The sequence below is a fragment of the Lingula anatina genome, chromosome 3, assembly GCF_051362555.1.
Source record: "Lingula anatina isolate TDL-2025a chromosome 3, LinAna3.0, whole genome shotgun sequence".
Lineage (NCBI taxonomy): Eukaryota > Metazoa > Brachiopoda > Lingulata > Lingulida > Lingulidae > Lingula > Lingula anatina.
In genome coordinates, this window is record NC_141769.1 from 18,447,664 (window position 1) to 18,471,826 (window position 24,163).

General features: G+C 36.4%; 1 protein-coding gene across 1 annotated transcript; it reads left to right on the top strand.

The window, feature by feature from the left end:
- Positions 1 to 10,150: 10,150 nt before the first annotated feature.
- LOC106153076 (uncharacterized) lies at positions 10,151 to 19,101 on the top strand. The gene is made up of 3 exons (XM_013526857.3): positions 10,151 to 11,215; positions 17,246 to 17,477; positions 17,830 to 19,101. The coding sequence occupies exons 1-3, from the start codon at positions 10,609 to 10,611 to the stop codon at positions 18,092 to 18,094; spliced, it is 1,104 nt and encodes a 367-aa protein (XP_013382311.2). The 5' UTR covers positions 10,151 to 10,608; the 3' UTR covers positions 18,095 to 19,101.
- Positions 19,102 to 24,163: the final 5,062 nt, after the last annotated feature.

The window sequence follows — 24,163 nt, forward strand, 5'->3', positions numbered from 1 at the left end:
GAATGCAGACACAAGAAGTCAATTGCCCATGGGTGACTGGCCCGAATGAAAAAATATGTAATATCATGTGACGCAGTTTTAGCCAATCAGAGTACACAAATTTATAATGAGGTACACTATATTTAACATAACATAACAGGTGCGGATCCCGAACCCCTTGGCATTTTCAAGGTCGAACGGTGCCATTTGGTACGGTTTAGAACTATGATTCAGCTAGTCGAAATTCTAATTTTGAGAGGGCCCATTATGGATTTTTTAAAGAAATCTGCCACTGCATAACATAACATAACATAACATAACATAACATAACATATAACATAACATAACATAACATAACATAATGTCGATGTTACCAGATATTTCTCACGGTCAATTTTCTTATGCTTATAATGAATTCTAATGGGTACTCTGATGTCCAATTATGACTACTTTAAGTTGTAGGAACTTTTCCTTGGAATTCAAATGCCCGTTGGGAATTTTTAAAAGAAAATCCTATGGATTAGATTATGTACGCAGTTAGTACATTATGTCTAAAGTGAAATTATTGTGCTACACTGGAGTTTTAATTCTACAAATTATACGTCAATTCTAAAATTGATATCAAAATTACAAGGGCACTTATGGCGGTGGAGAGGAGGGCAAGGCTGTAAGGGGGAGACAATTGAATAATAGTTTGAACAAACTGAGATGTACATGTGAGGTTCTACCATAAGCCGTAACAACAAAGAAAAAAAGCGGCATAAGATTACTAGTAAAAAATTATTAACTTAGCACATGCGTCTGTAAGGATCATATCAGTTACCTGATTAAACGAACAGCTTAGTTATATTGCTACTCAAAATGAAAGTTAATAATAACCATATAATAACATATTCCCGTTAATGTATTCCGTTTTTGTTTCTCAGCAACAGATTTCTTAACTTATAATGGCATGCGATTAAGTTTTTAGCAAACTTTTTTAAAAGAGGCAATTCCGACAAAACGTCACAGAAAGTGTCAGTAAGCGACAGTAAAATACCACCTCTTCTGATGAAAGCTGTGAAAATTAAGACCCAAGATTCATTGAAAACATTTTAATTATTTGTGAATGAAAGAAGTGCTCTTCAGAGCGTCCGGCAAAAATATCTGGCTCTCACTGGCAATGAAACCCCCTTTACTTCCACTTGTAATGAGATGAAATGGCGGACAAGAAATAATGTGGAAAACCCTCTCGATATCCGTAACACGTTCAGTTCTCTAGAGTACCGCCGTTGACACAAACCTACTTATCAATACTGAAGAACAAGTTGCAAGTTGCCGTGCCAACCCAAGGTCTAATATCTTGCCTCATTAGTTTCTCCAAAATGAAGTGCTTGATCTTCGGTTAGCGTTCCACAGAGGTAATCGCTCGAAGTGTAAGCCCGATTCATACATTTTGTAGATTAATTTCGACTGCTTATCATCGCCTTGCATGCCATGCGGGGAAACTTAGCGAAAAATACAGGAATTATTTATCACTCCTTGCTGCATTTGGAGCAAAAAGTTTTAATTAATTTCATGAGTAATAAGCCAAAGCGTTTCTTTGCGTGTTCTGGCCTATTGGGGCAGGTTAACTTTCTTGAGTTTATATCACAATCACTCTAAATACCCTCCGCAGGGATAAGGGATCCTTTAGTCAGAGACTAGCACAAAAACTTCTATAAAAGATTAAATCCAATTTAGTAATTTCCCTGGATGTTTACGTGTCGGCTCGCTCAACGTTAATTAATGGACTGCCTCATGCATGTTGAAACAGACCTGAAGCTCGGGTGGAGTCCGCGGTCGTGACGTCACCACGGAGACGCAAGAGAAGCTTTTTGCAGACGACTTTAGGGAAAATGTTTCTGCCACAGAATGCCCCAACCTATGATCCTGTTTCTAATTTATTAATGTCTTTGAAGAAGAAGAAGAAAGAGAAACATACTATATGAACTACCATGGGAAAATGCAACGGCCATCAGAATAGGTTGGGCTCGGTTTCCAAAAGGCCTTTGCCGCATAACCTTCATAATCGCACCCTTGTGTGTTGACAATGCCAAATAAATTCTTTCTGAGAAACATCGGTGTATTTCCCTGAAATGAACTTTGATATTGATTTCTTAAGTTACGTCATATATCTTTGCTTTGGTGTCTTGAATGCGATTTGATTTTCAGTCCTTTTAGGTATCATTTAGATTACGAATAGAAATGTCATTTACGAGGTTAAGATGCATTCGTTTCTTTTCTAGATTTCATATATTTCAAATGAATATTTATTTTGAATTTTTCAATACTTGCACAATAAAACAATTCATCTTGCTTGAAGAACATTCACTAATTGTAGATATATTACATCTTACATTTACAAAGTTTGTAGCCACCTTTTTAAAAGTATTTGCTCCTGTTTCATAATAATTAAGCTTATATATAATTTATTTAAATAACAAAAATGCTGTTTGGTCAGTATATGTATGTAGTTAAGTAGTGTTATAATACTGAATCTTTCACATAATGGAGTTTGCGGTATTGCTTCGCCAAAACGCGATCCTCTCGTCTTACTATTATCCATTTCAGTATAGCAATGCCAAGTACATAAAAACTAGTCAAAAGAATCGCATGGCCGAACACACAACACATCATGCCAACACTGTAAACGTTAACCTTGAATTAGCACATGCAAATAAATACAGCTGCACCTAAAAGTTTCTCAAAAAATGCATCATTTTGTTCCAATTATTTTATTGCACAAATTCAAGAACAGAAACTGGGTCCTCTTCCCCCAAATCAGTATGCGAAAACCTGACAACTTTTTTTCGTCGATTGCAAAGAATAACAACTCTTCAAGAGAGATTTCTTGTTTTAGTCTTAACACCTGCTAACGCCTCCATACTAAATAACCGATCTCGAAAACACAAAGATTAATTAATTTACCAGTGGGCGATGAGAACAATAGGCACTTAATTGGACTGGTACTTAACCTAAAAGCGTAAATGATGATAATGATCACATCCTTAATGCCACGAACTGTAATTAGGTACACATAATAATTCACAAACATTTACCACTAAGTTTGTTCAGCATATTGTTTATCCAGTATATACAGCGTCAAAAGTTTGTGCTATTTTCGTATTTTTGTTCCAATGTATTTATCATGATTGAAACTGCACATTAATATGGTTAGATATCGCAGTCTAGTGTTTTTGTGTTATCATGCTTGTTATTGTGCCTATTGTGTAAACCGCAGATGTATGCCTGCACATGCTGCTCCTTAAGTTCCAATAAATGGATATCTTACACAGGGGCGAATCCAGGATTATTTGAAGGGTTAAAATATAATACAATAGTTAAAATACAATACAATAGTTAAAATACAATACAATGGTTCTCGACTTCGTCTGGAACGACAGGCCTCGGATGCAAAGCCGACCATTACCCCACTTGGTGTGGGGTTCGGGGCCTGTTCAGGGTCCCCGAAATTTTTTTGAGAGCAAACAGTACCCTTTGGTACGGTTTAGAACTAGTCAAAATTCTAATTTAATGAGGGAAATATTGGTGTGATATATTTTTCAGAAACCGAAGTGGGGTCAGGCCCCCCCTGACCCCTTCTAAATCCGCCACTGTTACAGGTATGAAAAACTACGTGCTCTGTATTTAATTGGAATGAAAACGCATACGTTTTTAGGAGTAAAAAAGTGTTTAGCTAAAGATCTAGATATAAAACTCAACACTCTCATTTCATTTTAATTTTGGTTTTGAAGGTAAACACTTATCCATGACATATTATTTACCAAATCCGTTTTTCTATACAGATAAATCGGTGCAAAATATTCTCTTCGTATAATCTGATTAATTATTTCATTGCAACTTATATATTGCAATTCTAATTTTAATTTTAATGAAAAAAAATTTGAGTCGCGCTTTTTTCATGTCGTTGTGTTTTAATTGTATTTAAGCAATGGCAATAAATCAGTCGCACATTTCAACGAATTGTTCTTCCCAAAAAGTCCATATCTCTCATAAAAATATTTATTTACTTCATAACAGAATATTGAACTCTTGACTGTTAATAAATCACTTGACCTTTTCAAAATGTACTTTTATTTTTTTAGAATACGACAATTGAGATTCTGCTGTATATTCATCATCATTCAAAAAAAGAAAGAAAAAGGCCTACTGACAATCAACGTTTCAGCAAAGACTTTAAGTAGCATTAAATAAGTACATATTAATGACATTTATGTACGGAGAAGTTATCACAGCAGATTATTATCTACATCCTACAAGTTGTAATTAAAATAAGGTGAAAGTTACCGCTAATTTAGCTAATGAGACTTGAGAAACAATTAGTTTGCTGTGATATAACATTTCTAATGAGAAAGCAAGTACTTTGCCCTTACACAGCGCAAATTAGACATCAGATTTCTATAAACCAGATTTCTCTTTGCTGTCTCGAAATTTGCACATTTACCATACCAGGACATACATTTGCAATATATGTAAAAAGAAAAAACGTTGACAACGCCACTTACGACCTTTCTTAGATAATGTCTTCTTTTACGGGAACATCAGCCTTTAGCTTGTAGCGAAGGGGTAGAAAACCCAGTCTCATTAAAACGTGGATAAGTGGCAGGCAAAATCCAGAAATGACAGAAAAAATTACAATGCTGCAAAACAGCAGGTCTATCCAGTGTCACAAACCCAATTTAATCTGCAAAAACGTACAGAATGAAAATTTGTTTATTTTAAATATACCATTTGTCTGGGTTAGGACACTTATCCTATGACTGTGATGTCCCGTCACGTATCAGAGCTGTATGTCATTGCCTCGAGAGAAATGACAGCTAGAAGCTAATCCTCCAGGTATTATAACATATTGTTAGTGCGGATCAACAGCCCATTTGATCAAGTGTCAGGGTTAACGCTCAATACAAGTCAATTTCTTCTCCCTGTCTTCACTTTGCCCCTGTACAATCAAGCCACTTTGTACGGGAGTCGATAGCTTTATCCACTGAGGGCGGCCCCACCCCTGTGTCTATCGCCCGGAGTGCGGTTTACAGATATCGTGATTGGGATATCCATTTAACCATAAGCCAAATCAAACCACGAGGCCCCAGACCGTGGACGCAACCGTGGCTCTTGACAATCACTTCAATTTATTTAATCTCTTGAACGCGAGTTTCGAGTTGTCTCCAATCTTTTAACCTGTATCTCCTTCATTAAAAGGCTCCCCGTGATTAAATAAGGCCTCTAAATCGCTTCTTGCCATTCTTATTCTGTTTCACTTTAATGTAAAGAGATAAACCTCATCATCGAGGCTTCAGAAACACGTAAATTAAGTCATTTGCAACTATAGATTTTCAACTAAGGGGCCATCTGTCCTGGCTACTGGATAATTACAATAGATAGCAGGGAAGCGGGGATTGGTGGGGAGTACCAAGTAATCAATGCAATAATGAGGAGAGAAAGGCAAAAACTGTTACTGAACAACCGCTCGTCTCCCTTGGGGCTCAAAAGGTGACGCGATGCGAGTCCGTATGAGATGCACCTTTAGAATCTAAACTCTGTCCTCGTGCATTTCATGAAAAAGAAATGTGATACGGTTGCAAGTGCTAGTTATTAACAAGAATTCGAGCCATTTTTGAGTTAGTGGTTTTTACATGATCTGTAGGTGTTACACCATTGCCCATAACGTAAGAGATTAGGAGTACACTCAATACGACTGGGAAATTCTTTTCTAGAATTGATGTGATACTCGTCTCGCTACTCATATATGTGACGGTGATTTATGTTGACAACATGCCTCTACCAGGTCAATGACATGCATTGGAAAAACTGTAAAATTGTTCCTACGCTATTTCTCTCGGAATTCATGCCTAAAAAGCAATATTTGGAAAGGTATAGAGTCATCACCTGCATGTCGAAAACAACCACAAAAGGGTTTTTCATCACTCTCAACTTCGAAGTCCTTTTTAGGATATTTTTGCTACAACAGTTAATGAATTTGTTTGGATATATTGCTCCATTCTGCTGATTACTTTGTAGGCGCAAAATGTTACAATTAATTATGAGTTGCTTTTAGACGGCAGCAGGGTGCTTTCGTGCAAAAACACATCACTTCCTTAACATGAAGGGGGTCGTAAGCTGAAGCACACGCAACTTCGTGGTGAATTTCCTCTTTTCATCGATATTAATAATCATCAGAACCAATCGTCGAGTCATATTCGTCAGTTATCAGTATTACGGACAAATTCGACGAACACAAGGTCTTTGCAAGCTAACATGTCATTTGTAATCCGAGCCAGACTGTAATATGAGAATATTAGAATTTTTTATAAAATTTAATAGGCCCACGGAACAATATAGTTGATTTCATATACCATCGCTTACATAATTACCATTTTGGTATATTGTTTGTTTACGATTAAACTTCAGTTATTTTCACATTAAAAAAAAAACAATTTTGAAGGGAATTTTTCGGGTGAACACATTTATTAGTGGACAGTTCATCTCAGTTTTGCTCACCCATTCCCTCCTCTTCTAACTTAATTCCCGTTTCTGCAACTTCTTTGTTGCAGTGCTTCATCAGTATTCTTACAGAGCGGTGAGAAACGCCGCGGTGTTCCAATATAGCTAATTTAGCACATTAGCCGTAGAGGAAATCTAAATCACGAAGAAAAAAAGTAGAGGAAAAACGATATCTTTCAAACACAGCTATGTCATTAGTTTAGTCTATTAGTCGATACGTCTTCACCATTGTACAAAAATCACTTCGCCGAAAAATGATAATTTACCCGATTTCCTCCTTTTATTACTTTCCGTATGAGCGACCGCCAGAAACGAGTTATTTTTCACGAAACACACGCTGCGCTAAAACGTAATTTGTCTTCAATTTAATACCTATCAGCGCCGATCAATTGCTATAGAGTCGATGTAATAGAAGCAAAATAGAATGAAAACAATATTTAGACGTCTGACAAGAGCTTTGTTAAAGATAGGCTAAGAAGTCGATTGCTCTCAGCGTCTCAAGAACTCAGTTGTGCTACTGAATTCTAAGTGACGGACTAATTTACTGGCTTAGATGAAGAAAAAGGAGTCACTTCCCCCGGACACAGTTCGGCAATCATCGAGGTGTGATCTCTGCGAGTCTGTCACGGCGTCACCATGGCAACGGTTTGTTGGAGGAAATGGGCAGTGGCAAAACAAGAAGACTTCCTAGCGAGCAGTTAGACGAAGATCAATGGATTTCATTATTTCTTTTGATAAACTCCGGGCTCCAAGAATACGACCTTTCGTTTATTTTTCTTAGCGCAAATACTTCTTTCTGGTGCCATTTTCGTTAAATTGTTTTTGTCGATAAATTTGAAGAATGCCAATATATTCGGACATATTGCCCCACACACCATATTTGCTCGATTTTGACCATCCGCATTAAACGAATGGTGTTTAAACTTATGGTGATGATAGAGTTATAGTTGCAAGAATGGCAGCTACAAGAGTATGTCCATATAGAGTGAGACTTATACTACATTGTATATATGGAAATTTCAGGAGACTTGTTTTTCTCAATTCATTTTTACTTCTCTTAACATTGGTGGTACAGACAGGCACTGGCTACAGTTTGATTGTAAGACTGTTTCTTAAAGAAACTATAGTAATATAGTTTCTTTCGGAACTTCCCTTTCCATTACGTCATTATAAGTAACGAACAAAGTCCCGCGAGAAAAAACGAAAATTCCGACCCTTCTGTTGTGAAGCCAGTAATGAAAGATTTGACATGACAAAAGAGAATGAATAGTCAAATGGATAAATGAAAACAGAATATATTTCTTCACAGGAATTTTAAATTGAAATCCATTTGATTATTTTAAAAGGAATGGATTTTCAAAGTAAATACATTTAAAATGCACGTCATTTTGAAGCGGGCGGGGAAAAATACTAGATTTTTATTAATGACAATAAATACAAACTAATACATATTTGTCGCTAAAATACTTTCATTTTTATGCGATTTACCAGCGTTTTATGAAAAATTCACTTGGTGTTGGCCAACTGTTTATGGAGTCAGTTGTAGCAGTTACAATACTTTCCTCAGCTAATTCCACGTCCTTGTATTTTGACAGATTGAGCACAGTTGTTATCAATGGGTTAATGAACTTAATACATTTTCCTTGTAAACACCGGAGAACTGACACCGTTAAAAGCATAGTCATACTGAGGCCTCTCCCACTTCCTTTTTTCTTCAAACTTAAATTCCAAATCCCACCTTTACAAAATCTAGGAAGTTATGCCGCGCCCAGGTAGCAATTCAGCGCCGTCAAACCATTCTACAAACCATATGAGGTTAGGGCGATAAAACTTACAGATACCCTTTTAAATCACGCTTATCGTTAAAGAACCGCGACGATAGGGAAAAATATACGACTCGTTACCTCCATCCGACGATAAGAATCACTGGTTGAGTCGGTGATTTATTATCAAGCGTTGAGAACTATCTAACCTCCGGCTTTTTAACAATAACAGTGTGATCTCGGGGTAATTATGATAAGGGTTGTGTTCCTTGTGACTAAATACTTTTATTTTTCTTACTGCAGACTATTTATGTCGTTACACCCTAAAATGAAGAAATCCGCCAAAGGCTGTGTCCAAGAAAGAGATGGCCTTTGACCAATCAAATGTCGAGATTTGCTCCACATCTAAATTTCTTCAAATTGCGTGTTTTCGAATCACTGTCTTAAAGCGGATTTCAGATAATTATTGTACCTGTAAATGTTACTCATTTCAGATGTTTTAGATAAAAATTAAGCTATGTTTACGTTTAAATAAATGAGTAGGACATATTGAAAGCTAAAGGTAAGAAGGGGCAGATTTCAGTTTTGGATGTGTCAAAGCTCCTGCCAATTTGACTGGCAGATAAAATGCTTAAAAATCAAGACGTGCAGTACAGTGGCACCGCTACTGATCACCGGGACGTCTTGTATTTCTTTGTAAAAATTAACACCGTAACTGAAAATAAACCTCCCATGACACGACAAATGCCAAGACATAATATTCGAAAACAAGTCACCAGTCTCCCGTGGAACCCATGTCGCCGCAGTGGCAGGTATATGTCAGTGCTATTCCGTCTTGTACGATGACAAATGTGTTTTTTATTTGCACGAACAAAGTGGTTCAGTTTTACAGCGATCATTTTTGTTGCTGAGAGTAAGAAAATCATGTCTCGCGGGATCATTTGGCGACCTACAAGCAAAATATAGTTACCCTGTACACACTACACAATGTCGCTATATTGGAGTCTTTCTTATTAGGTGTTTGAGGCCATGACCTACGTATTAAACTGAACTACACACATTTCAAATTACTTAACTACATACGACAAAGAAAAAGATAACGACGTGGAGATTATGCTGGTGTATGGTGGTAAGCTAATTATCTTGAAGGTACTTAAAAAAAAAAAGAAACACAGTGAGATATTTTTTTCAAAAAAATTGTTGGGGTTAGATTTTGGAAAATAAGAAAGACGATAATGAACATATAAAAAAATCCCGGTAATTATATATATACTTATAGATTTTGAAAAATTAAGCAAAAAAAAAAAAAAAAAAAAAAAAAAAAAAAAAAAAAAAAAAACACCTCAAAATCTTCTCTGCTAGGCAACCCACAAATTTGAAACGAGTTGTAGGACCAATAAGAAAAAAATTGAACTTTCTTTTGCTGAAGGACTGGTTCGTCTAATAAATTCTCCCAGGTTCAAGTACGTAGGCACACGCTGTATCTCGTCTCCCCATCGTAGCGGACGGAGACCCGTCACGTGGTAGTGCTAATCTTAGTTTACCGGAGTGTTAACGAGCTTTTCCTAAACCAACAGCTATGAATAATAATTTCTCCACTTCCTCTGTTGACAGAATAGTCGAACTGTTATCATCGTTGAATCTGTATTTGACAACTCGCGCCGCCCCTCCCCAGCGATAGCACTGAAGGGCTGCCGTGTCGTCCATCCGGTCGAAATAAACCAATGAAAACGCAGAAGCAGCTCAGTCACCCGCTAATGACTTAATGCGCTGCTTTACTCACTTGTTAGGAACGCGCGACCCGGGCCTCGACTACTTCTAATGTTTTATCCAAACGTGGGTGAGTACAGGCAGCATCCCTCGTCAGGATCTAATGGCGTAAGGATGTTATAAAGGTGCCCCTAGTATGGATAGTAAAAAACCAGCTGGTGATGGAATCGCGGCGGAGTTGATTATGTCTTTATTACAGTGTATCACTTGTCGAGTGGTGTTAAACATCGACGAGAGAGCGCGGTGGAAGGACATATGATGCCGATGAAAATTTACCACTTAGCCTTGACAGACGCGTAAAGTACCGGGGTAATTCTGTGTAAGCTGCATAGTGGAACACCGACCCAGTGAGCTGTGGACAAACACGAGTGCAACTGCGCTGAGAAAGCTTAGGGGTCGAACTGAGCACGGAATCTCACGTGGAACTGCAGATTTCAGCCCCAGTTGAAATATACAAGAAAAAAGTGTCAACATTTATTAAGCCATTACACATATCAATCGGCACCAGAAAAAAGCAGGGGATTTGGTGAAAATATAGCAGAACTCGGTCACAATGAGTAGTCCGTCGAAGTATGACATAAAAGCTCTGGTGGCGACAAGTAAGACGACAGGTTTAGCTGACACGGGGAATGATACAGGTGAAGAAAAACAAGAGGAACGAAACAGAAAAAGACCCCGGTCTGTGTCACCGGCGTTATCATCCCCGACGGCCTCAGAAGCTGACTCGCCAGCATCAAATATTTCAAAGAGAGGGGAGGAGGCACCGAGTGAGAAAAAGAAACGAAAAGACAGTACTGAGGAGGGGGAGGCTAAAAGCAATGCCCCTGTCAGTGTTACACCGCCCTCCGCGCGTCCAAGCTTTTTGATCACAGACATCCTAAGTGACAGACATCCCGTGAGAGCACCTAGGCCGTCACCCCCGTGTATAAGTGTGTCCATTCCTTCTTCTTTAGACTTTTCCATGAAAAACGTGTCCCCTACTTCCTCAGTCGGGAGCCTGGGGTCCATGTCAACGCTACGAAGCGACCTTACACGAGACAAGAAATATAACAAACTTAAAACCTCTTGGAGCGACAAGATTTCACGATCTAAAGAAATTGACGTTTTAAATAACGAAGATGACGAGGAAGATGATGAGGAGTATGATGACGATTGTGAAGGTAAGATATAGGCCCCCTATCAGAGGTTTTGCGATACAGGTTTTGAATGGCTTAAATAAAAATGACACAAATTTTCAGAGTGTGATCGAGGTGTATTAGGTGTGGATTGTGATGAATCACAACGTTGATATTACTCAATATGTGTTAAGATTTCCAAATAGAAAGGCAGCATATTTAATTCCCATTTTAAAATAACCTAATACATTAAACATTAAAATAAGGCAATGCGTCTTATCCCCTTCCCCCTAAAATTACTTTCGGGGGCTTATTTCTCAGCGGACCAAAGTTGATTAGTAATAAACGTGTTTATTGTCAGTAAAATTTTGGATTCACAAAGTCAATTGTACAGCGTAATACAATGAAGGGGACCCTTTTAAATCCAACCTAACACAAAAATAAACCCCCATACACCTGCTATGTGGACAGTACATTAAGAGAGATGATGCGATGAGGCATGGCCCGAGGCTGGATCGAGGGGCTAGATTTTTTAACTTTTTGTTTCTCGACAAAAAGAAGCAATTTTGTGTATTTAGCGTGCTTCACCTGACATAGGCGTTGAAAGGTTTATGGGAATTTTTGTGATTCTTTTGAACCCCCTCAACTTGGATAGCGCCCCGAGGATAAACAATTTTGCTAATTCCGCGACATTTATGATTATCATTTGAACAGAGCTGACGCGCCTCATAATGGTTACAATGCGAATAAAACAGGTTCATCTTTGTTCAAGCTTTATTGAAATGCAAATTGAGAAAATATCTGTAAAGCAGCCTTCAGAAACGAAGATAAAAGTCATCTCATTCGCGTGCTGCTCAAGGGGGGGCGTATTGTTTTAGAACCGTAGTTAACATCAGAACACCTTTCCAAGTGATTTGCGGAGAAAAAGGAGTAATTTGCGAAGACTAAAGGCTCGTCGAACCGCCGTTTTAATGGAGACAGCGGTGCCTAGTCCCTTAAATAACTGGCAGGTTTTTAACATAACGGTCTTTTATCATGAACTATGTAGGATAAATGACCTATAACCAGAGAACGCTTTTACCTCTGCGTGATGGCTCGTTGGCATTAAAATATTTTCTCCATTCATGTAAACGTTCTCATGATATAATTTTAAAGAACCATTTTTAATTCCTGCAGAATCTAAGATAAAAATATTTAAAATATCATATATTATATATCATATCTAATAGATAATTTAAATTCGAGTACCATAAACAAACTTTCCGTAATTATTATTTTCATTCATTCATACACAAGTAAAAACAACTGAAGTAACATTTTACGCTTGGCTTGGACCAACCACGGATTAACTGTCATATGCGGGAAAACAAAAAAAAAAATTACCATAGGGGTAAAACAATCAGAATAGGGGATTTTACCCAATAAATTATATATATAACCCAGAGTTGAATCGTTGTGATGTCACCCCCGGACCTCCCGTGTACCAACATATTAGGCCAGATTAGTAATTTTCGTGTCAACCCAAATTGCTTTTGTTTGAAATTGACACTGGAAATCGACAATTTTGGTTCATAATTAGCTATACCTGTAAAACAATTGCCGGAAATGCCAGGCGTTACGTTTAATCGACGTAAAACGAGCTAAGAAATAATAGTGACATGCGAAACGTTGGACAAAACGTCCAGGACAAAATATATCTTCTTATTGGACTTAGTCACAGGTATCAATAGTATATAATAACAGGTTCATTCGTGAACAATCGGGCTGGCACCCATATGAGAAAAGGATGTGGCCGGCACCTATTGTGAGCTAAAACGTCCACCCCTACACTTAACCGGTAATTTGCAAAATCTCCTTTTGTTGTGAGAAGTGGCAATTTAATGGCGAATTTGGCGTTTTGTTCATACATTTTCAGCATTTTCTGCTAACTGAAAACACGGTCACTGTTGCTCCTGAACACTGCCGTGACGTAACTGACTTCCGTATCGTATGAGTTGGCTGAATTCTACGGGGGGTGAAATTGACAACGGGCGCCAGTTAATTGGAAATTGTTCTGATAAGTGCGGAGCTGCCAATTTTAAAATGTTAATACCCAATATCAATACTTCTTTTCCAAACATGGGGGTCCTGACAGTTGCTGACAAAAATACGGGAGACAGGGTGTGAAATTGAGTTATATCACGGGAAACAAGGCATAATGGACGGGACCATTTTCGCTAACAGTGGCTGTTGTTTTTTTACGCTTGCCACGTATGAGATATTTCAAGGAAAACATTTTATATGCACTCCTCAAATGATGTTTAGACACAAAAAAATATGATGCCTTTAATTATTCAAATATATTGGACAGGTATAGGCATAACATTTAAGAGGAAAACCTTCCCACGGTCTTTTCATTAAAAAAAAAAAAAAAGAAACCAAAAAGTGCAGATACGCTGAAGGATATGCTGGCTCTTAGAATATATTGTCGTTTGTCGTTATAAGGATGCGGGCTATCGGGTTCCATTTAGGTACACAAAAATAGATAGATTCTCCACACCGTTGACATCTTTTGTGTTCATTTTGTATAAAAGACAATGCATTAGTAGCGTTCCGCTTTTTCGGTCGCTTTCGCAACGTGTGAAACTGTTCTCATTCCATGGAAAATATTACACACTTGCTAGTACGCAACTGTTTCGCTAATTATTGTCGCGAATATTCCATAGCTTCGTTGAATTTCTTTGTGGCTTTTTTAACAACGAGACAAAAGGTTCGACAAAGGACGTTATCATCTTAGATAATTGTAGAATAAATCGGATGAAATTAAAAGAAAGAAAAATTTAAATGGCATTAGTTCCACTGTCTTGTTGGCGTAAGCGTTCACTTTCGTGTCGCAGGCGGCAGTGAACAAAAAAACGCTTGCGTTTAAATGGGTTATTAGCAGCATTTAGCAAGGCTAAATAGCTTAAAAGGAAAAATTAAACCATTTAAAGAAAATTGACTATTTTTTCTCTTTGTGTTTGTAACGTTCTGGCTTGATATTTTCCTTGTTCAACTTGCGAAGGCGAAAGCGACCGACAAATTATCGTCATTTTCTAACATATGCTGCACTTTTCCCTTCCCATTTAATGCATACAGAATTATGAGAAAAAAACATCCTGTGTTTTTAAGTTAAATGTATTCGTGGGAGATTAAAATGTTTTTGTTTTTGGAAGAATATATTTCAAATATCGTAAATTCACATGTGTTTGGTGAATTCAAATGTATGGCACATGTTCATCAGCTGTGCGTGAAATTCGTTCGTTTTACCGTGACAAACGGGCTTGGGCAACCTCATGGACTCTTTCTGATTACCAGAACAATTTTCTCCGTCTAATTTATCAAGTGTCGTAAGAACGTTATGTGCATAGAAAGTACTGACATTCGATATGCCAAAACAATGGGATAAATTATTCATATAATTGCTCCCCCTGTCCAAGCCATACGCCTGGTAAATTGACGCTTTTGTTCCAGAGTTTAAGGGAAAGGGAAAAAAGTCATTATGACAATCACGTGGTCCATTGTGTTTTGCCGATTTTTCTTCGCCATTAAACAGAAAACCAAAAACTTGAATATGCAGAGTAAAAGCGAACGCATTTTGCCACTTTTTGTTTAAATTGCGAACAACTTGAAGTTGTAATTCTTCGAATATTTAGACCAATATTTAAGTGTATGTTAAAGCTTAGTTTGTTATTGATGCGTTGGTATGATGGTTTAATTTGATGTTTAGAATGGCAGTAGTATTTTTTTATTATTATTTTCGTGAATATAAAAAATTTGCGAGTTGAAATCTCCACTTACTTTTTTGCTGTGATACGATAACTAAGCCTTGGGGTCATTGATTGTTTCATGGTAACTTACTGTTTGTTCAGTTTTAAAATCCTTTCGTTTTTAGTGTTACAAAACATGTATTTGTACTTATTTTCTTAAATTTGTTGAACCGTCACTGGTATCGCAGTGATGTACGCCAAGAAGGATTTTTTGCCGTAGAAGAATTAACTACTGCCGCTGTGTGGAGATTAATTTGTTCTCCTTTCGAATAATAATTTCCGCGTTTCAAAAATAATAAATAAATAAATAAATAAATAAATGAATAAAAGTAATGAAATAAGAAATAGTTAATAATACTGACTGACAACTTACTAATAGCGACATAAATACCTCTTACTCATAATAGTGCGTTAAAACTGTACAGCTTCCTTTTACTCTTGACCACCGCAAACACTTAGGACATTACAGTGAATCAGTCAAATGTCTTAAAGTCAAACTGGCTTTTGATTTAAGGACACGATAATTTGTTTGCTGATGGTGTGTAATATATGAGTGGTTTTGCCTGCCAAACGGTCCGACCACAACAATCTAGTAGTCATGCGAAGTACCGGTTAAACTGTCAACAAAATATTCAGCGACAGGGAATTTCCATCTCGCGCTTAAAACCCCAAATCGTTTAGGATTTAAAAACATTTATTTTGATATCATTTGATTGAGGTTTCAGGCCTTGGTTCTCTGATCTTACCCAGAAGCAAAACTCATTCAATAATTCAGAAGATGAGAGAATCGTTTCTTTTTTTATTTCAGTAATTAATTCACTTGTTTTTATTTCCTGGTGGAAGCGTTCAAAATGATAATGCAATACACGGATATAGGAGGGGGACAAACGATTGGGAAAACATTAATGTTTTCATTAAAAAATATTGAAGATGTATAACCACTTCGTCTTGAAATGTCAGATTGCGTGAGGGTACCCAATATGAATCATTCTTAAATACAGGTTACGATTTCACCGCAAGGTGGCAGCTCAACGGATGGTCTACATGAAATCATCCGCCATAATAGCATGTATGTTATCATACATAGTTCACTTTGTTATATATGAGGACAAATTACACGGTTTAGGCTAACGTAGGAAGTTGGTGTTTATATACCTGTAATTATCTGTGCACCTGCCAGTGGGGAAGTTATATGAAAGGACGTCATTTTGTGAATTGCATTGATGGTAAATCTAACTGTCTTAAATATTTTCCGATCGTGACTAAAGTATCAGGCTTATCTCATTATTTTTGGGTGAGCTTGGGGCGTTTCGTAGACGTGTAATTGTGGTTCGCGAGGGATGGTTTTAAAATTTATTAATCACACTTATTTTGTTTGTAATAATGCTTCATGCATTTGTTGTAAATACTGTCAAATATATGTAAATAAATTGAGAAAATCGTTTCATGTTTAAGGGATATGCATCATACAGATGCGCCAACATATTGTCAGTAACACAATGATGGATTTGAGATTTATTCATAGACCCCCCCCCCTCAAAAAATAAATAATAAATAAATAAAAAAGGGGGACGCAGCTGCAACAAGCACATGATGGCAATCATTTATGGACAGTTTGATCGAAATTCATGATAAAGCCTTACAAGACCTTCGAACAGAGCGCGTACAAATGACAAACAAATATATTGTAATTGTCTAATGGCAGTATAACGCAGACGACATAAAATACACCGATTTTTACAGCACCTGACATATTTAGGGCGTGACGCGACTTCTCACATGTTGTTGCACCCCAGGCAGAGAGAAACGCCATTGAAAACATTCACGCCTTGTCGAGATTCAGCAAAGTGAACTATTTGCCTCACACAAAAGAGGTTAAATTCTCATCTGTTACAGAAGACAGATAGTTTTAAAAAACTTTTTGAAACTGTAAACGGCTGCCGTTGCTGTAGGTTATACACGTTTCAGTTAATATTTGTTGGGTTGAAATATTGGAGCAGATATGTGTGTGTGTGTGTGTGTGTGTGTGTGTGAGAGAGAGAGAGAGAGAGAGAGAGAGAGAGAGAAAGAGAGAGAGAGAGAGAGAGAGATTGATTTCTGGAATGTAATATATTTACATAAATCCAATGAGTTAAATTCAATAAAAATATTACAATGATAATAATTACGTTTGTGTCGGTGGCATTTTTACTACCAGAAATGATCAAACTTCAAGCGGTAATTAGTCAACCAACAGGATTGGATAATATTCTAGCTACAATTTAACAAATCCCTTGATTATTTCCAGATAAAAGTGACGACGAAAAATGTCACCTCAACAGTGATGGCAGCCCGGCCGACGCCTCCCAGAAGCCAAAGAAACCTCGCAAAGCTCGCACCGCCTTCACCGACCACCAGCTCAACTGCCTGGAGAGGAGCTTTGAGAGGCAGAAGTACCTCAGCGTTCAAGACCGAATGGAGCTAGCAGCGCAGCTTAATCTCACCGACACACAAGTAAAGACGTGGTACCAAAACAGAAGGTGCGTGATCAAACAAGCAAACAAATAAATAAATAAACAATAAATAAATAAACATATAAATAAATAAAGGAAATAAGCTGATAAATGAATGAATTAATTTGAGAAATAAGCTGACAAATGAATAAAAACTCAAATGATATTTAAAAGTAAAAATTCAAATAAAGAACACCAATTCACATTATAAGTGACTCAAATCCCTAGGATGGAATATATGAGTAAAAAATGAAAAAGTAGTCGTATTCAGGAAGGTATGCGGCTGATGAAAAAGATAAAGATCTCACATGCGCGTTTCGCAGTCCTCTGCATACCGAGTTATGAGACTAATTGATTTTGGTTTTTTTATTCATTCCAGAACGAAATGGAAGCGCCAGACAGCTGTTGGACTAGAACTACTTGCAGAAGCTGGAAATTACGCCGCGGTTCAAAGAATGCTGCAGTCTAATCCTTATTGGGCCGCGTACACCCCTCACATCATCCGCGGGATGGATGCCGTGTATCTACGTCATCCGGCTGCTGCGGGACTAAACTCATCTCTAATACCCCGGATGTACGTCCCAGGACTCTCCCCACTTACTGCCACTTCTACTTCTCCACTGTACGGTGAAAACAGATCATAAAGAAAAAATGAAAATAGATGAACATATGCTCCTTTTTATTTCGATTCTTTTAAACGATTATGATATTGACAAAATTTGCAGATAAACATAGACATCTACCATTAAATTATTGAACAGCCTAATGAATTGTCTTAAAATCTTTAAGAGTCAGAAGGCAGAAAAATATATTAGAGGAGACACAGACTCTTTTCCCTACCTTGACCAGACTTCGTTTGACGCTGTGAAAATGATCTCATTTATTATTTGAATAATACAAACACTATCAGCCTTTCCAAAGATGCATTCGCAGCCGCGTTGAATTTTTTAAATAGCTAGCTACTAAAGATTACAATTTGTTAAAATAACTTCACAAGCCAATAGAACTGGTTTTTTTTAAAAAAAGCTAATGTGATAATAATGTTATAATTTTACAGTGTGAAACTGTTGGTTCTTATCATATAGACCCTGTCCTCTTCAACTTACTTGCTTTTGATTTTTAAAACTTTCAAATCTGGAAGTTTATATCTGGAAGCTTTATTTTGTTGTTTTGACAGATATTGTAATTATTTATTGTATAATTTAAACTGTAAAAGACAGAAAAATGTTACATTGTATTTGTCCAGTACATTACATACTGGTGCAATATGCCATACGTTTTGATGTTTAACTGTGAATAGTATGAGGCCTCTTTAGCATAGATGATAGAGCACGGTATGGGGTTACAGATTTTTTTTTGTACCGATTTAAGATATCGTAAGCATGCCGGCGCCTGCGCAAGACGGGTACTTCTAAACTGTTCGCTACTGGTGCACCAACTTACAGTTGAGGGCTTAATCTTAATGATCAAAGGATGGAAAGCTTTATTTTGAATGTCAATCATTTGTATGTTAATATGTACATTGATATTATTGATATTATTGATATTATTTATATATATACTCAAGTTGAGATTTTGTACAAAAGCTAGCCACTAGCGTTTTTGTTGTTGTTTGTTTTATGTTCTGTAAATAAAATTCATATGGATATTATACAAGGCTTTTGTTGTTTGGAATTAGGCAAAAATGGTCGTTTTCAAATTTGCAAAGAAGCGATTACAGTACAAATATTCATTGGAAATCGCAGTAGTATTAACATTAATTAATATTACACAAAACGCAGTTCTAAAAAATTGTTACAATGACCACGAATATCATTGATGCCAATAAACTCACAATCAATGATAAAAATCGAGTATTGAATTCTGTCATGTAAATGAACCGTCACTCAACCTATATTGATTTACTCGAAATATTTTGATGTGTTGAAATATAATAAATGGTCGTTCCACATTAAAAAAAAAACATTTGAGTGTCGTCAGGGACGCAAACATTTTGTTTGAAATTGCATTATTTTGACTTGTCTCATTATTTTCGCTGTTTTAAACTATAGTTGCCTCCAATAGGGAAAGAAATCAACAGAAATTATAAAGTGGTATAAAACAGTTACAAAATTATTACACAAAATGTGCTTCACTGGCAAGAGTCAAATGCAAGAGTTGTGGAATGACCCAGGAAACATTTTGACCACTCTTACATTACGTTATTGAACAATAAAGATTTTTTGCATTTTTTCTGAGCATATGAAAAACATACATGAATACGCACAGATAAAATTGCCATCTCTCCCCATCTGAATATAGATATAAGGGCAAAGTAATTCCAGTGTCTCTTTCATCTACATGCATAAAGAGGCGCGGCCTCAGTCCTATTTGATGATATATTAACCTCAGTGGAAGTAACATAACCAAATAAAGAACGAAATACATATCCGTCTGTTACATGTGTGCTGCATAGTTAAAAAGTCGCGGCATATCTATTCAATTAAGAGGGTTATTAACGTCACCGCCACACGTTAAATCACCACAGACAGTGCCGCCATTAAGTCCGCGTAATAAGCACGAGATATACTGCTTGTAAGCGCATCAATCTGGCCTCTTGAAAGAGCTTCATCTGTTACCTTGGGGTTGCTATCGGTTGGGATTTTGGGTATAGACAAAGTGGAACATGAGGTTTAGGTTTCGATTGGTTATAAATTGATGATGCCAAACGCTGTGCTGTCTTTTGCATTCGAATATTGGATCATATTTTTTACAAAGTATATCCGCTAAAACGAGAAATTTTAGCATTGTTGTTGAAAAATCTTTTAAATTAACAACGTGTTTCTAATACATGACACTGAAGAAATCACAAGTATTGAATTGACTGCGAATGTATATATATATCATCACAGACGGTGTTTGTTATTTTATTATATATATAATTTTATTCATCTGTAAACGTTATTTTTCTACTACCGCTGCCGGCCAAATGCAATACTGTCCTTGTCCTTGTAATTCCGCTGTTCGACTTTTAGAGACAAATTAATCATTTGTAACAGTTGAATAAAAGATTAAATAGGTTCATTCCGACTCGGTGACTCTATGTAATTCAAAGAAAAATCAATCCAACAAAGAAATAACTGCGTTTTTTTTTCGAAATGAATTTGAGACAAAAGTAATGTTAGGGATTAAACGGCATTAAATGAAAACATCGAGTCGATGCAACAATATCTTCTAGGTCAATACATGGCCATACGGGTGGTTTGGGAAACCATGGGTAATAGTCCCAAGGGAAAAAATGATTGGTTCGACTTTCAAGCTACATTTCCCCTTCGTCTCCTAGTCTAATTGCAAAATGGACTTGTAAACGGAACGGTTAGATTCCCAAATGCTTTCGGGAGGAGGAAATTACAACCTTTTAAAGGACTCGAAGGAAGGTGCGTTCTATTTTTATCACGCTCACGAAAGCGAGGGGCTGCCATTGAGATCTTGCTTGTAAGGTTTTGCTGAACGCACTTTATTTACATAAACAACTTTTTTAATTGTTTCTGGTCCTAAATGTTTATTTATTGCATGATTATTGCCATTTTGACATTTATGTTTAGATTTTACTTACAAGCAATTCCGTGTATGTATAATGTCGACCGACTATAATATAATTGCTATGTCTTTAACATATTTAAATGTATTCTGTACAATGTTTTCGGGCTCAAGTGTGTTCAAACATGACACTATCGGCAAAGCGTATGTGTTTCTGACATATAAAACGTTACATAACAGAACAGATAAATGCCTGAATATCAGTAAAATCTACCACGTTTTGAGCTGCAGAAAGGTTTGATATAAATATCTCTCTGAAAAGAATTAAAATCTAGAAATCACTGACATTTTTCTACCCTATCACAAAAATCTTCCACAGGCATTATTTCTTGTCTCTCAAAGAACCCTTCATTCACTTACGTGTATAGTTAGCTTAAATGGTAATTAAAAAAGTACAATTATATTTATCTAGAACATCTCAAGTAGGATTTGTTTCAGTGTATTTCTTAAGCCGTGTTCAAGTACCGTTCCGATCTTCCTCTTAGAGACGGTCTCCAGTAGTCGAAGCCTACAGAATAGCGGTCTTCTCCGTAGGGACAGAGTTGATTTTATTATCAACCCTTAGTTAAACTAAAAGCATGTGTTTTCTCAATCGTTTCAAGACGTCAGCAGCAATAAATCACGTTAGGAGCGGTGATTGATAATTTGCCTTATAGGATATCCCACTATTGGTGATCTTAATTACGAGTTAACAAGGTTTGTCGTACTAATGCACAAGATAATGCGCTGTAAATTGCGTATAGATTGACAAATAAGCGAAGTGATTTACCATGATAAAAAGAGGAAATTGTCCCAGGAAATCTAGGTGCATATCCGATTCAAATACAGATCCAATTTGTATGACTTAACTTCAGTTGTTGATCGTTAAGTGAGTGCTCTTCAATATTCTTTTTAAAACGAAACCAACCACACAATCTAAAGACGAAAAGGCGACAGGAAACCAGTTGCAAACTATTTTGGAATCTTAACTTCCAGCTTGCTACATTTCATACACTACCTTTAGTATTGCCAAGCGTATGCTGATACAGCTGTGTTTAGGGCTAATGGAATTGTCACTGAATACAGATAAACCGACTTAAAACGAATACGTTAGAACATTTAAATGGCTTATACTCAAACTACAATAACCGTTATAAGAACGAAATGAGACTCAAGTATCAAAAGCAATTTTCTCTATCATCTTAGTCGAAGGAATTATAAAACGATTGAATGAATGCATGGGTAAAGATAGATAGATAGATAGGTAGACAGATAGATAGATAGATAAATGAAGTAATAAGGCAAAAAATGCATAAAACGGTTAGTGAATTAGAAAGAGAAATGCAGACCGACAAAAAAAATGAAGAGGGTCATAGGTAAACAAACAAACAAATGGTTGAATGAAGAAATGATTGAATACACAGATAAATAAATAAATAAATAAACAGACAAACAAATAAATGAATAAGATGAAAAAGCGTCATGAACATTATGAACACCACCGACACCATAATGTACTAGTGGTTGCGTGGTCGTCTTAGTTGCTTTACAGTTTTTTTTTATTCAATGAAAAAACCAAAGTTTACATAGTCACTAAGTACTTTGTTTGATATAACTTAAAGATAATATCATCAATTTAATGTCAACAACCTCCGAGTTGAATGTTGAATAAAAGCCATATAAAAAATTCTCTCGCAATATCTAAAAAAAATATCTTAATTATAATATACAGCGATTCTATCTAATAATAATTTTTCCTGCTAATTTCCATAAGTACAAAATAACCTTTTCAAACTGTTTTTGTGTTACTGTTAAATTATTTACCCTTGCCATTTTGTTTTACAGATTCTTTATCAAACAGAAAAAAGTCATGGAAGTCTTTTTTGTAGCTTAATTAAGAAAATCACACATTTAATATTGAAGGAAGTAGAATTTATTTACGCACACACACACACACACACACACACACACACACGCTTGGATTACACATTGATATCTTTAATTTACTTCAACACAAACACACGGGGAAAACATTTTGTTCAATTAACACCACCTACACTGCACAGCCTAGGAGGTCTTTGTTGTTTTTCTAAAATCAAACTCGAAAAAGCCCACGCATATTTGACACACTATATTTCAAGTTATTTGCAAAGTTAATTGAACAGTGCCACGTACACAACGCGATCATAAATCCTGTCTACGATACATAATAACTTTTAAGTATAATAATACTTATAAGTATATTGTCTTGCATATTTACAATGCACAGAAAGGTACTCAAAATTGACAGTAAAAAATGTAGGAAAATCTCAATACCTCAAACGCCGAGTCCCTTTTAATTCCACACTGCTAACATGTAGTTGAAAACACATCGACCTAAATTTGGAATTTGATTGACAACGCATTCCGTTTTTTTGAAAAGATATATAACACTTATTTTAATCTGGGACAACTTCTTTTAGCACGCAGTCTACAATGCTGTGCTATTTTAGACAGTCCCATTCGGGCTATCAACACATCACTCCGCCACAGGTCACAGGATCACATATATAAAGAAATATCAGATGTGCCCTAATTATGATGAACTCTGGAATTCACTCAGAAACACTAGGTCACATACGAGGGGAATAGTTAAGGCCGACCGATCAATGAAAGTCACAATCACACAGCAGTTACGCGTTGAAAATGCGTTTGCGATGATGTAGATGAACATATCGAAAAGATGTGCACAATCATTGCTGCTGAAGCAGTTTGTAATGCTTTAAAGCGATAGAGGGTAGTCTGGTGAATAATTGTTTAAAGCATGGACATAATGAGTTATGTCCATGTTTAAAGGGAATAGAGTGAATATCTGATGCAAAAATACTCCCTGGACAAGTTTTATCGTACATCCAACACAATGCTATTAATCATCTATGTTCACGTTATCTTTTAATTCATAACAAGAAAATCAAACTTTTTCAAGTGCATTAGAAGGATGTTTTGGAATACTGACGGTAAGTCATTGCCGGTTTTCATTTGCGGGCGGTATATATCTGAAATAATGTCGTTTTTTTAAAAACAATTTTAATTAAAATTAAAATTAATTAAAATTAAGTTTAAATGCATTTATAGATGTAAGTTAATGGTAACTTTTAGTCACTCAACGCTAATCA